The sequence below is a fragment of the Athene cunicularia genome (assembly GCF_003259725.1).
Source record: "Athene cunicularia isolate RWA chromosome 10 unlocalized genomic scaffold, athCun1 chr10_part1, whole genome shotgun sequence".
Classification (NCBI taxonomy): Eukaryota; Metazoa; Chordata; class Aves; order Strigiformes; family Strigidae; genus Athene; species Athene cunicularia.
In genome coordinates this window covers 11,558,387-11,570,998 of record NW_020799112.1, presented here as the reverse complement: position 1 = coordinate 11,570,998, position 12,612 = coordinate 11,558,387, and the positions used below count along the sequence as shown (strand labels likewise).

The following is a 12,612-nucleotide window of genomic DNA, read 5'->3' as shown; positions in this document are numbered from 1 at the left end:
CTGTAGAGAACATTTTTGTTACTGTTTTTGCACACCTCTGCAAAAACAGCAAGAATCTGAGTTATCTCTGTTCAGTGCAAATGTATAGGTAGATAGAGTCCCTTTGCTTGAAATCTTAATTTAAAAATCTAGTTTCAAAGTGGTAGCAATTAATTTTGGAGCAGGGCTGGTAGAACGTTTAGAGCACAGTAATAACATCCCATGGCTCTCAGCATGTTTCAGTGCAGATCCAAATCTAAGTGAATATATTTTGTATAATTAGTTTGGTATTTAGGAAAAAAGGTGTCTGGAGTTACAGGTTTACATTCTCTTTGAGGTTATGAAGAAAACAATGTTTTTATCTCTCACTTCTGGACAGTAAAATCGTGTCTGAGAGTCATGTTTGACCCAGCTCCGTACAGCCCTTTAATTGTCTGATTAATTATTTTGGTGAAGACATTGTTTGAGACTCAACTCTTCCCCCCCCCCCTAGTTATTTCCACTTAGCACTGTCGGGCAGGGAGAAAGGACACTTCACATATTTACAGGTACTATGGAAAAATGACATACTCTATCTGCCTTGTTAATGTAAAACAGTCAACACGTGGTGATGAGCCTCATCTCCATCTTGATATGTATGGGAATATTTATATTCTGGTCACATTCTTAGTAAGCATTCAGAGTGTTAGAATTACCAGTGAGTGTGTAGTTTGGCCATGATTTGGCTTTGCAATCTATGCCCATCAGTTCATGTTTAGGGGCCAAATCTACAAAACTATCTTGCAGGCTCCTTTTAAGATTAGAAAAATACCTGTTACCCTTGATTTAGTAAAAAATCACTGTCTGCTATTTAGTAAGCCTTACCTAAGGCTTACCACTGTAAGATGCATCTATACAGATCTGTGTTTTCATGCAGCTGTGGCTTTTGAGAGTTATCATGCAAATTATCTGACGTCACTCATTTCTTTGTGTGCATTGCAGTAAATGAGCTGTGATGAGATGGTTACTGTCAAATGTAACCTGTAACTGTGATGGTGGCATGGAAGTTCCAAAAAAACAGAGGCAGAGGGAAATAAATGGAAGGAGTATAGTTCTGACACAGTTTTTCCTAACCTGTTCTGCCAGAAGGCTTCAAGACCTTGTGGAGTTCTGCACAAATATAACTTGTTTCCACTGAACCCTTGAAAGAATATTTAAAAATAGGTCAAATACTGTTTCCTTGCTTTAAAAGTTATATATCTCTTGCTATTTATGAAACCATAAGCAACCTTGAGAACAAATGAACTGATCTGGGTGCCTGAAAATATGCAGTCATGATAATAGAGGTTTTTATTTGGACAGCCACAAATACAATTTTTCTTTCTGTTATTACAAGCTGACATTATTTTCTATTTGAAGCTTATCATGAAGCACATGGGTGTTTTGCCTTCTTTTTCTCTGCTTATTCTTATTGCTTAATAAATGTCTGAAATTCTTTAAAAAAAAGGGAGGAGGAAAAAAAAGAAACTATTTTGCCTCTGTGTGCCTATGCAGGTAATGTAAAGCAGTTTTGGTGGCTGCAATTTGATTCTGTCACTTAAGGAAGTAGAACTTTACCTTCATCAAATTTATTTCACATTAGTTTCATGCTTACTTTCAGAAATAAATGTCTGTTGATCTTCATATATGTGTACTAGTTTGGCTTTATTTGGGCAAAAGTTTGTTGGTGATCTAGATGAAATGGCTTTGGGACTGAAGAATTTTACCTCCGTACATTTGCTGTGCAACTGTGATTTAGCAAAAAAACTGCTAGTTATTTTTTGATGTAAACATGTAGTGGATGCAGTCTTGTATCTTGTCTTACATAGTTTTGTTCCTGGTCAGGATGGGAAAAAAAAAATGCAACTCTGGCATGATTGAGGATTAGAAAAAGGAAGAGTCATTGCTCCCATGAGAAATGTAACATGCATTTGTCATTGCTGGTAACTTCTCATTTGGATTTTCTGAGCACTTGTGAAAAGTGGCTTTTTACTGTACAGTTTACTCTGATTTTTGCAGTTAGTGTCAAGATCCTTTCTACCCTAAGCTCATGTCAAACTTAGGTTTCAATTCTCAGCTTTGAAAATAATCTTATATGTGACTTCAAAATGAAAGGGATGCTGTATTTCAGAGCTGGGTTGCTTTTGGCAAATGTATTTCAAAGCCAGGTGTCTGGTGTCCATAGCAACCTGTGAAGAGGGAGGAGAGGCTGGACCCAGACAGACATACAAATAAGAATTTGGAATTTGTTAAGTGAGAAAAGCGCTTGACATTGAAGAAAGTAGCGGATCTGAGATGAGAGGCAACAGTGGACTGATTAAGGAGGCAAAGGTCTTAAATGAGAAGTGGATTGATGCATTTATGCCTAATAGAGCATACTAATCTTAAAAGACCCTGAAATAACACCCCAAAATTGTAGCAAAATGTTGGTGAGAATTGCTTTCAGTTTTCCCATTTTCCTTTGTCTGATGGTATGTGGAGCAGATAAGAATGTTTCCGTGCTGCTGTTTCTTCCATTAGTTCATGGAAAATATTTGTGCATCTCTTTTAATTTCTAGACTTAAGTGTATATATATATATATATTGCATAATCTCATGTCATATTTCTCTTCCTCTCTACTGTGTTCTCCCATGAGATCCTTATTTACTGCATAATTTGAGTAACTCTTGCGGAAGATGGAAGAGCTGAGTGACTGAGATAAGACTGTATGAAGAAAGTGTGTGGTTCCATGTAGGAGTTTTAAAATTCTGCTCTGGAGCATAGGTCTGTTTCCTTAGGAAAGTTTTGAGAACTCATAAATTTGCCTGTGTGTACATCTAATGCAGTAGAACATAAAATATTGTAATGACTGTATAAATTTATGGGAGATTACAATAAAATTAGGTATGCCTTTTATCTTGTATACTGTACACACTGGCTGTCCTACTGTTTCAGAAAAAGAGTGTGTAACTGGAAAGGGTAGAGAGCAGGACAGGATGGCTGGCCGGAGGATGGCTTTTCTGTAGGAAATAGTTGACTGGAGTAAGATACTTTAGTTTTGATTAAAGGTACCTGAAGGAAGATACAATACAGGCATCAAAATTAGAACTAATGTGAAAGGTGAGGATGGCTGTTTGTTTACTGCCTTGTATAATTAAAAATCTTTGGATACCAAATATAATTAGCAGGATCAGGCTGAAATGAAAGGATGTATCTTGTACTTGGATGCATAACTAAGCTGTGGAAGTCATTGCTTCTAGGTGCTAAAAATTTACACAGAATCAGAAGTAATAATCATGGAAGAAGATTTGATGAACAGCTTTAAATCTGATTCCATATATAACTCCAGAAGTTCCTGATTGAAAAATCACTGAATATTTGGAGAAAATGGTTTATAAATATTGCTTTTAAGTGATGTATGCTCATTCTGGTTTTATGTTCGTTGTTTACCATCCTAGTGATAGTTGCTAATAGCCACAGATAAAATGCTGGATCAGATGGATTGGTCTCACATGTGGTGGTTATTAGCATGTACTAGTTATGATGGTGAGTGCTTTTAAAAAGCAGCAGAAGGAACCTGGTAATTCTGTATTCAGAGAACTGTTTCGATAATGTATGGTATATTTAAAAAAGGAAGCCACACATGAAGGAGAAAACAAGCATTAAGAACTGCTTATAGAGACCCTTTTATTAGGTATGTTCAAGGAATGTAACCAGATTTTCATGGAACTAAATTTAATGTCTGGTCATAGCATGAGCTGATTTTTTTTTTTTTTTTTTTTTTTTTTTTTTTTTTTTTTTTTTTTTTCTTTAAGAAGTGGGCAGCTGACTTAAGACTGAATGTTTTATGAGTTGCAGCTTACGGTCCAGTGAACATTCTTAGTTTGTTTTTTAACAAAAAAGGTATAAATTTATATGCCAACTGTTCCTTTCCATGTAAAATATTTGCTCTGTGCTATTGGTTGTGTAGAGACTTGGTCATCTGGCCTTAGCTAACTCTTAATACTTTTGTAGCAATGCTGTAGAATAAATTTTTTTCTTGAAGAAAATAAAAGAAAAGCATGCATCAGCATTGCATTCAAGTGTTTCGCTATATAAACACTGTCTAGTGCATATGTTTTTAACAAGTGGACATCACATAATCTTAGAGTTGATTTGATCTTAAATTCCGTGGAACAGTACTTCTAAATTCTGTTGGGTGTTTTATGATGTTTTACCAAATCAGTCCTTTGTTGATATCAGGTAAATATAAAATGACATCCCTTTATTTTGTGATGTTCCTTCACCTCTTTTTTTTTTTTTTTTTCTCCCAAGCTGCATAAAAATGTCATAGTTGTTTCCTCTGTGTAAAGTGAATGTATTGTGAAGTGTAGCCTGTGACTAATCGCCTCTTGCTGTCTCTGCTTATTAACTGTCTGATGGTGATGTGGCTGCACCACTTTCTACACATGGCCTCAAGGATATGGCATTGTGACACCCGTATTAAAAATATGCAAGTCTTGATTTCAAAAGACATTTTGGGCTGGAAAGTTAGAGAGGTTATAGTCTAATATTGTGGCTGCCTTTTAGCCCTTTATTTAAATGGGTATTAGGTGGTAATAGAATAAGGTGTACCTATTTTGTGTTTATACATTCTCATATACAATTGTTGACCAGTTTTGTTGAATGTTATCCTACAGTTAAAGCAGTTTGGTTAAAAAAAAAAAAAAAAAAAAAAAAGGCAAGCTGAACCGTGTTCCAAAAATGCATTTAAAGTTTGTTAAGTATCAGTGTTTTACAAGTCACTCAGTGCAGTAGTCCCAGATTAAAATATTATGATGACACATTGGCTTTTCAAGTTGCATGCACATTTATCTTTCTAAACAATACAACAAAATGAAATGCGCGCTGGACTGGTAATCAGTTATTGACAAATGTGTAACTTACAGCTTATCAGAGAGACAGTAACTATGTGAATGCTTTAACTATTCATTGATATTTTAGTAGCTGTGAAATAGTTCTGTTGTGAAAATATTTTCTCTGGTCTTTATCTTTAAGTAAAGATACTCCCTATTTCTTTCTCCCTTCTGCTTCCCAATGAAACCCCAAATGTTGTTTTACAAAATGAGATGTAATTTAGTTTAGGAACACAAACTTCTTGTGGCTTTGTTTCATTCTCGTCATGATAATTTAAAAAGAGAAACAGGAAACTCAAGGTGGTTTCTCTATAAGGTTTCCTAAAATAATGAATGGATCACCAAAACTTTGTGGGTAAATTTCTGAAACCTCAGATAACTCAAGGCCTAAAGCTTAGAGTGGTGAGCACTATCTCCTTTGACAACTGTAAATTTTTAAGTCATCCAAGTGAATGTGTATGAAGTTATTGGTCATTTAAATCTGTAGTTTGTAGGTAGAATCTAGCAAACTAGTTGGAGTTTGTTTAATTGGAACAAAGTATGTAGTGTAATATTTTACTAATGAAAATACTTGGTTCTTCACTGAAATTATTTTACGCATGTGCATGTTTTATGGCTATACAGGTGTTTAATAATGCTTCCTCTTTAGCAATCTGTAAAATAATTTTTTTTTCAAAATGTTATTTTTTTAGGTTCTTGTAAGAAGAAACAGGAAACTTTTCTCAAGCTGAAGACAAACTAAAGGAAAACTGTATCATGTGTTAGGATACTGAAGAGTGATATTTCTTGGATTAGTATATTTCTGGATTGCAAAGCAAAAGAAAGAGGCTGAAAATGGGGAGAAAGAAAATACAGATCACAAGAATAATGGATGAACGGAACAGACAGGTGAGAAACAAGGTGTCTGCATGAACAAGTTAATCAGTAATCCTAAAAATGAATGTAAACTTTTAATATAGTCATCTTAATTCACTCTTCTAAAGCTGAGCTTTGTCTTCATGTATCTACAGATCGCATTACCAGAATACAAATAAGAAATATGTCTCAGTGGTTTTACTACTGTTTGAGGGGAAAATTGTTATTTATAAATAATATCAATTACTACTTTAAATCAAATTCACTGTAAAACTACTTAATGGTACCCTAGTCTGTACTTCAAGCAGAGTGGAGGATCATGTTAAAACAGACACCTTACTTGATTTGATAGCTACCAGGAACACACAGTAATGAAGATAAAAGACGAGAAATTCAGAAAAGATGTAGTAAAAGCATTTGCTACAGCCTTTTTGTGAGAGGAGTTTGTCACAGCTATGGGCAATGATCTACAGTGGTTTGATATAGCAATGTGTTAACATGAATCTGTTTAAAAACTTTGATTTATATTTCTTCTAGGAGCTGTTTGCTACAACAGTCTTTAAAAACAGTCAGTCAAATGGGAGGAGTACTCCAAGTGCACTGTTTCAGGAGGAGCTGCTTACTTGGCTGCTCTTGCCCTAATGAAGGGGTGTCCCGTGAACCTGAAAAGTACCAAAAGTTGATGACTGTAGAACTAGTGTTTCCTCTTAACTTCTAAATTGCTACATGAGATATGAAACAAAATTTTAACTGGATATTGAAATGTATAGTGGGGTATCTGGAAGCTACCATTTGTAAGGAGAAGTATTGTAGGAACGATTTATAATCTTTAAGAATAGTCTTAGTGGGTCAGACCAGAGATGCCACTAGGCCAGTATTTTTTTGTCCAGTGATGGTTATTAGTGTAAGTGTAGGATGGAGATGCACATGTTACGCTACTCTCTAATCCTCTTCCAGCTTCTAACTATTCTTAGCTCAGGGATTTCCTGAGCTGGATGTGGTTTCCGTATATTTAGTAACCATTAATGGATTTTTTTTGTGGTTTTCCCCGCCCCCGCCAGTGAACTTGTTCAGTTATCCTTTGAGCCCTTATAAAGTTGCAGCATTTACAAACATCTTTTGTCTAGGATTTCCTATAGATCTGATTACCTGTTGTTTCAAGAAACACCTTTTCATGTACCTGTTGTCATGGTTCTGCTAGTTACTTAGCTCCTGTATGGAAGAGGCAAGCAGTCACTTCTTACCTAGTCTGTCCATCTTGCTTGTTATTCTGTGGACCCCTGCCATGTTTTCTTATTTTCTTTTAAAATACTTAAGGCTGAAGCACTCTAGCTTATTTAGACGTTTTAATATTTATTCCATACTTTTGACCATTTTTGCTGTTTTTCCCTAAACCTTCTTGAGTATTGCTACATTATTTTTGGTGGCAAAGGGACCCAGAACTGCACAGTGTTCAAAATGCATGCAAACCATGGACTTACATAGTGGTGTACTGATGTTTGCTCTCTGTTCTCTTTCTAGTATTTGATTTTCTTTCTTAACTTCTGAGCACCAGCTTGACAGTGTCAGAATTCTGTGGGACTGTCCTGCTGCTGGCACGTCAGCTCAGAGCCCATTGTTTTGTTTGTGAAATCAGGATTGTTTTTTCTCCCTGTATCACTTTAAAGCAATGTAAACTCTGAGAAGACTATATATAGCAAGAAAAGTATTATTGGAGTTTGGGAGAAAGCCAAGTATTGTGTTTGAACAGCTTTAATCACACAGTGATTGTGTGTTTGATATAGATAAATGTCTTCAGTACCCCTAGTAGAAGTAGATGAATTAATAACTTCAGTTCTTTCAGATTTTGCTCTAGAACTTCAGGCATGTTGAAGAGGTGGAAATTGATATCCCCTCTCCCCCCCATTTTTAATCTTATTTGCAGTAAGTTGGACAACCTTGGTTTTGTTCTACTTGAAACAGAAATAGTGTTATACCCTTACTTTGGTGTGGTGGTGGTTTTTTCAGGGGAGTTGTGTTTTGGTGTTTTGTTTTGTTTTTTTTTTTTGATTCCCCATCTCATTGTTTGGGTTGGAACAATGGAGAGGAGAAGTATTACTGCATTTGTATCAGATTTTAGCCCATTTGTATCATTGCTGTGTCTGAAGTGAACTATGGGGATTAACTTCTAGGTTTTGTTTCTGGCTGTTTTATGGCTAGCACATTTAGGGGCTTTTTAGTGAATAGGAAGAGGCTTTAAGATCCAATTTAAAAATGGAATTAGGCTTGCCTTATCCGTTTTATGTGGAAGCTCAGAGGTGATAACATACTGCATTTTGGTTTTGAAAAGGTTTTAAAGAGATTAAATAGGTTTTGTTAGCGGAGCCAAATTTTTTATGTGTAGAGGTATTGATGGTGTTCTTTAACCCCACTGGTGTCCTGTGGGTTTGGTAGCTAGTATATAGAGTTTTAACAAACTGAAATGCCCTGATGCACTGGATATTATTAGGTATTAATTTACTTCAGAGATTTTTTTTTTTTTTTTTTCATTGACCTAGATAAGGGGGGCATTTAGGGTTTGTTTTGCCGAACAGAAAGCGTTAGTTCAGTTCTGTTCTCTCAGTTTTTCTGTGGCATATGCAGCTGGTTAGTAGGTCACTATGAACATGCATATGATGTTCTCTGTAGATGTTTAGTATAATCTTTAGGGGTTTTTGTTTGAAAATACGAGTAGAATGAGGTAGAGCTTTGCCGGCAGAGCAAGTTTATATAACTTACATGGCAAAGAAAAGCTATTGTTTTATCAGAAGCATCTTATTTCTGATGGGATTGTATGTGAGCTCAAACCAGAATATATAGACCATTACTCTGGGGGATTACAATAGTCATGAGACTGTCATTGTATTATTAATTAAGCAGTCTTATCTGCTTGAATGAGCTGTAGGACATTTATCTTCATTAAGCTGAAGAGAATAAAGTACAGTAAATTAGATATCAAAGGAACTCAATCTTGCTGCCTTTGCTCTCTCCTCGCCCATTTTTTGCTAACCAATATTAGAATAGTGCTGAGGAAGCCATTGGCCTGCAATAAAGATACATATTTTTGTTTTTACTGTGGTCCTAAATGGCAAGGGAAAAAAAAAGATAAATTAGATAAATTTGCAGAATTAATATTCTGCTTTCTGAGTTACTGAATGAAAACTGATTTTATAATAGCCTGTTTGCATTAAAATAAGGCTTGGACTGCAGTGGTAGCGGAGTTTGTGCTAAGCACTGTCCAAACACAAAGTGAGAAATGGGTGCTAGCTGAGAATCTCACAAGTAAAATATCTCACAAGTGAAGTAGCCTTACAAGAGGCAAGAAGAATACTGTTTCAGTAGAGACATTAACATCCCTTGCCCAGGATCACATGGTTCCTCAGTGAAACTAAAGCTTTCAGTCTTTTCATTTAATGACTTCTCAAAATATTGTAGCGCACACATATCTTGTTAATGGCAAAAACTAAAGAATAGTACCTGTCTATACCTGTACATGTTCAGGTAATAATCTCTTTAAGTGTCTTGTAATTGAAATATTGGAAGAACAATGGCTATTTAAAAAAACTCTGTTTCCCAGGCAGGATTCAGAAAAAGTAATTCTTAGTGTCCCATCCAGGATAGGATAAATAAATCCCACATGTTATGAAAGAAGGCATGTGTAAAGTGACAGAACTTCTAGGAGACTTATACAACATCTGTTTTTAAAAAGTGTCTGTATTGTCTTAGATGTGGATAGAAATCTCCAACTGCATTTAGAAAAAAATATAGCCCAGTAAAACCTACATGTGTACTTGGTCAGCTTGTTGAAATGGTAACCGAAAATAAAATACTAACAGAAGATGCATTAAGGTAAAGTCTGTCCTTTTTTTTTTTTTTTTTTTTTTTTTTTTTTTTTTTTGGGCATCTTTTCTCACTAATGTATTGTAATTGTTAAACAAAGTAGGTAAAAAGATTTGCTTACCCTAGTTGAACTGTGAATGTGTTACAGCACTCTTACATAAAATTGTTTCAGAGATAGTGCTGAATCTTAATGGAGCTTCTCACCAAACGTGCTTTGAAAGGGTTGAATAAAAAAGTTATGGTAAGTACTCGTTTTTCATCTGAACACAGATTATTCAAGCCTCACAAAAGGCTCTGTGATTAGTGGTCTTTAAACCTAAAAAGTTCTTGTTAGAAACACTGCAAAGGAACTTAGGTGAAACTATGGTTATCATAAAACACCTGGCATTCCATATTCTCATCTTTTTAGGTCTCTGTTTATTGCCTCTATTCCTACTTTGTCTAAGTGTTAACAATCTGGGTTTACAAAAATCATAGGCATAGTGCATTTTTGGGAGTAGGGGGCACATGTTAAAAATGGTTGGGTTTTTTTAGGGTTGTTTTGTTAGGGTCTTTTTTGATGCACATGGATACGGTTTTATAGTGGGAAAGGAATGTCAGGTCCACAGTACTTTTGCAGACATTGGTGGCAGAAGAGCAAAATATGCATATACTGTTTTAATAATACAGTTGTTTTCAGCATGCTGTGTACACAGTGTTGTTAGTGTATCAGTCTGCATCATTCTGAGACTATTTATGTGGTGGGAAGGATAGTATGTATTTTGTGTTATGGATAGTATTAGAAAAAGTAATATGCACATCTGGAAAAAAATGCCTTGAGGTGTGTATACACAGAATTTTCCAATCCATCTTCCAAAAACTTGATGTAATTAACATGTTAAACTATAGAAACCCATAAAACAGTTTTGATCGTTTCTTGTGTTTTACCTCATTCCTATCTTGTGAGAGTATACTGATTATTGTCCGTTAAACATATAGGGCATGTAGGTCACTTGCTTGTCACAGAAGCGTATACTTGAATTGTACTATGGGGGTGTGATGGCCCTAGACAGAGGTATTCCGTTTGGTACTGAAGCTCAGATTGAAAGGCTAGATCAAAAAATAGCATATTTATTTGAAAGGTCTCAGAACATGATTTCATAGTGGTAGATTAAGTATCTTTTTGAGACACTTAAAGAGAACGTTTAGTAAAAATACTGTCCTTGAGCAAAAATACTGTCCTTTAAGAAAAGTTGGCCTTAGCATCAGGCCTGTGTTGATTCAACTTGATGTCTTATTGTGATAATACATAGATACTCTTATATCTTTAATTGAAATCTTGTGAAAGGAATGATTTTTAAAAAACTTTTTGTGTAGTTGATAGTGATTTTTATAGCTATTTTCCTCCCTTCGCATAGGCAAATGCTTCTTTGTGGTGGTCTGTAATGGATTTATCTTCCTTCATCAGTTATAATTGGACAGAATGATTGTTTCATGCTGTTCCCAAGTGGCAGAAAATAGCCTAAAAATATAAGTGAATCTGATTAGATGGTTTAATAGCAACAAAATAAGAATGTTTCTTAGCTTTGTGTAATTAGAATCATATTACATAGTAACAGTGTTGCTTCCACTAATACTGCTGTTTGCTTTAATTTTATTAGAATTAAGGTTATGAGTAGCATGTAAACTAGTTACAGACTAACTGATCACCGCCAAAGAAAATATTGAAAGTCCGTGTCAGTTGAACAGAGGATCCTACAAACTTTAACTCTCCATGGTAGTTATGTACCAGTGGAGAGCTGGGGGGGTGTAACAGATTAGCTTAGTCTCATATAGAGCATTGACCCTAAAAATGACACCCAAATATGACAGGCAATTCTGTTAACTGAACATGTGTACAAGTTTACGTTGCTTGTTAGTAGGAATAAATAGTGTAGACTCAGTTTGTGTATTCCTTGAATTCTTGATAATAGTCCTTCAAACCCTTGTCATGTGTCTAAAAAAGAAATAAATCATTATTCTTTCTTCTCTAGGTCACCTTTACAAAGAGGAAGTTTGGATTAATGAAGAAGGCATATGAGTTGAGTGTACTCTGTGACTGTGAAATAGCACTCATCATTTTTAACAGCTCTAACAAACTCTTTCAGTATGCCAGCACTGATATGGACAAAGTTCTTCTTAAATACACAGAATACAACGAGCCCCATGAAAGCAGAACCAACTCAGATATCGTTGAGGTAACAATTTGAAAAGACACGTCAGTTTTCTTGTCTCGTTAATACTTCAAATATGAGCAATATTATAATATTTTAAGATATTTTAACCAAATGTATTTAACTTGAAAACCTTGTCATAAAATGTCGACTACTGCTTTTAGTCTGGTTTCTCTAAGGCACTAAGTCATCTTTACAGCCATGTTGTTTTCCCATCTGCCCTCCACCCTCTGCCAGTTTCTGGGAAACGTGTTTGATTTCAACCACATTTGGCAATGGAAATAGAGGTGTGAAAGACGGTTGTTTTTCTGGGGGAGAGAGGGGGCGAAGTGTTCAAGGTTTTAATGTAAAAAATCAATTGGATGGAGAATAAGGTCCAAAGAGTGCCCTCAGCCAAACAAACAATTATGCTTGGCCCCTGTTCTGAGGTAGTAGCTACTTTACCAGTCAAATGTTGCACACACATTGAATAACCCACAGCCTGTGCTGCCCCTTGTTCAGCCAAAAAAGCCAACAAAAAAAGTGAATCTGTGGAGCAGATGAAGTTAATTAAATTTGTTGTCCAGTCACTCTGTATGTCAGTAAAAACATAGCAGTAGAGTGACTGCAGTTTCTGCAGTAATAGAATAGGTTGAATATATTTACTCAAAGGTATTGGTTTAATCTATTATTATTATGCTTGTGCTTTAAATAGAAACTCTTTCCAGTACATAATTTCTAAAGTAGGTGTAGTAGAAATCAAGTATTTTCTTGGCAATTCGAGCCTTTTTGTACTGTAACTGCATTTCAGATAAATCATGTCTCCAGTAGTCCTGTAAATAGACTAAAACAGGTG

At 35.4% G+C, this 12,612-nt stretch overlaps 1 protein-coding gene across 7 annotated transcripts in view; it reads left to right on the top strand.

The window, feature by feature from the left end:
* The window catches only part of MEF2A (myocyte enhancer factor 2A), an 83,015-nt gene that overhangs the window by 20,957 nt on the left and 49,446 nt on the right, over positions 1–12,612 (top strand). For 5 of the 7 annotated variants that reach the window (XM_026855749.1, XM_026855745.1, XM_026855750.1 and 2 more), the window contains exons 1-3: positions 473–527; positions 5,565–5,760; positions 11,598–11,801. In XM_026855749.1, coding sequence (XP_026711550.1) covers positions 5,707–5,760; positions 11,598–11,801 — 258 coding nt within the window. In that variant the 5' untranslated portion in view covers positions 473–527; positions 5,565–5,706. Of the gene's footprint in view, positions 1–472; positions 528–5,564; positions 5,761–11,597; positions 11,802–12,612 lie in introns of those variants that run through there. The other 2 variants (XM_026855746.1, XM_026855747.1) reach the window with 1 other exon arrangement.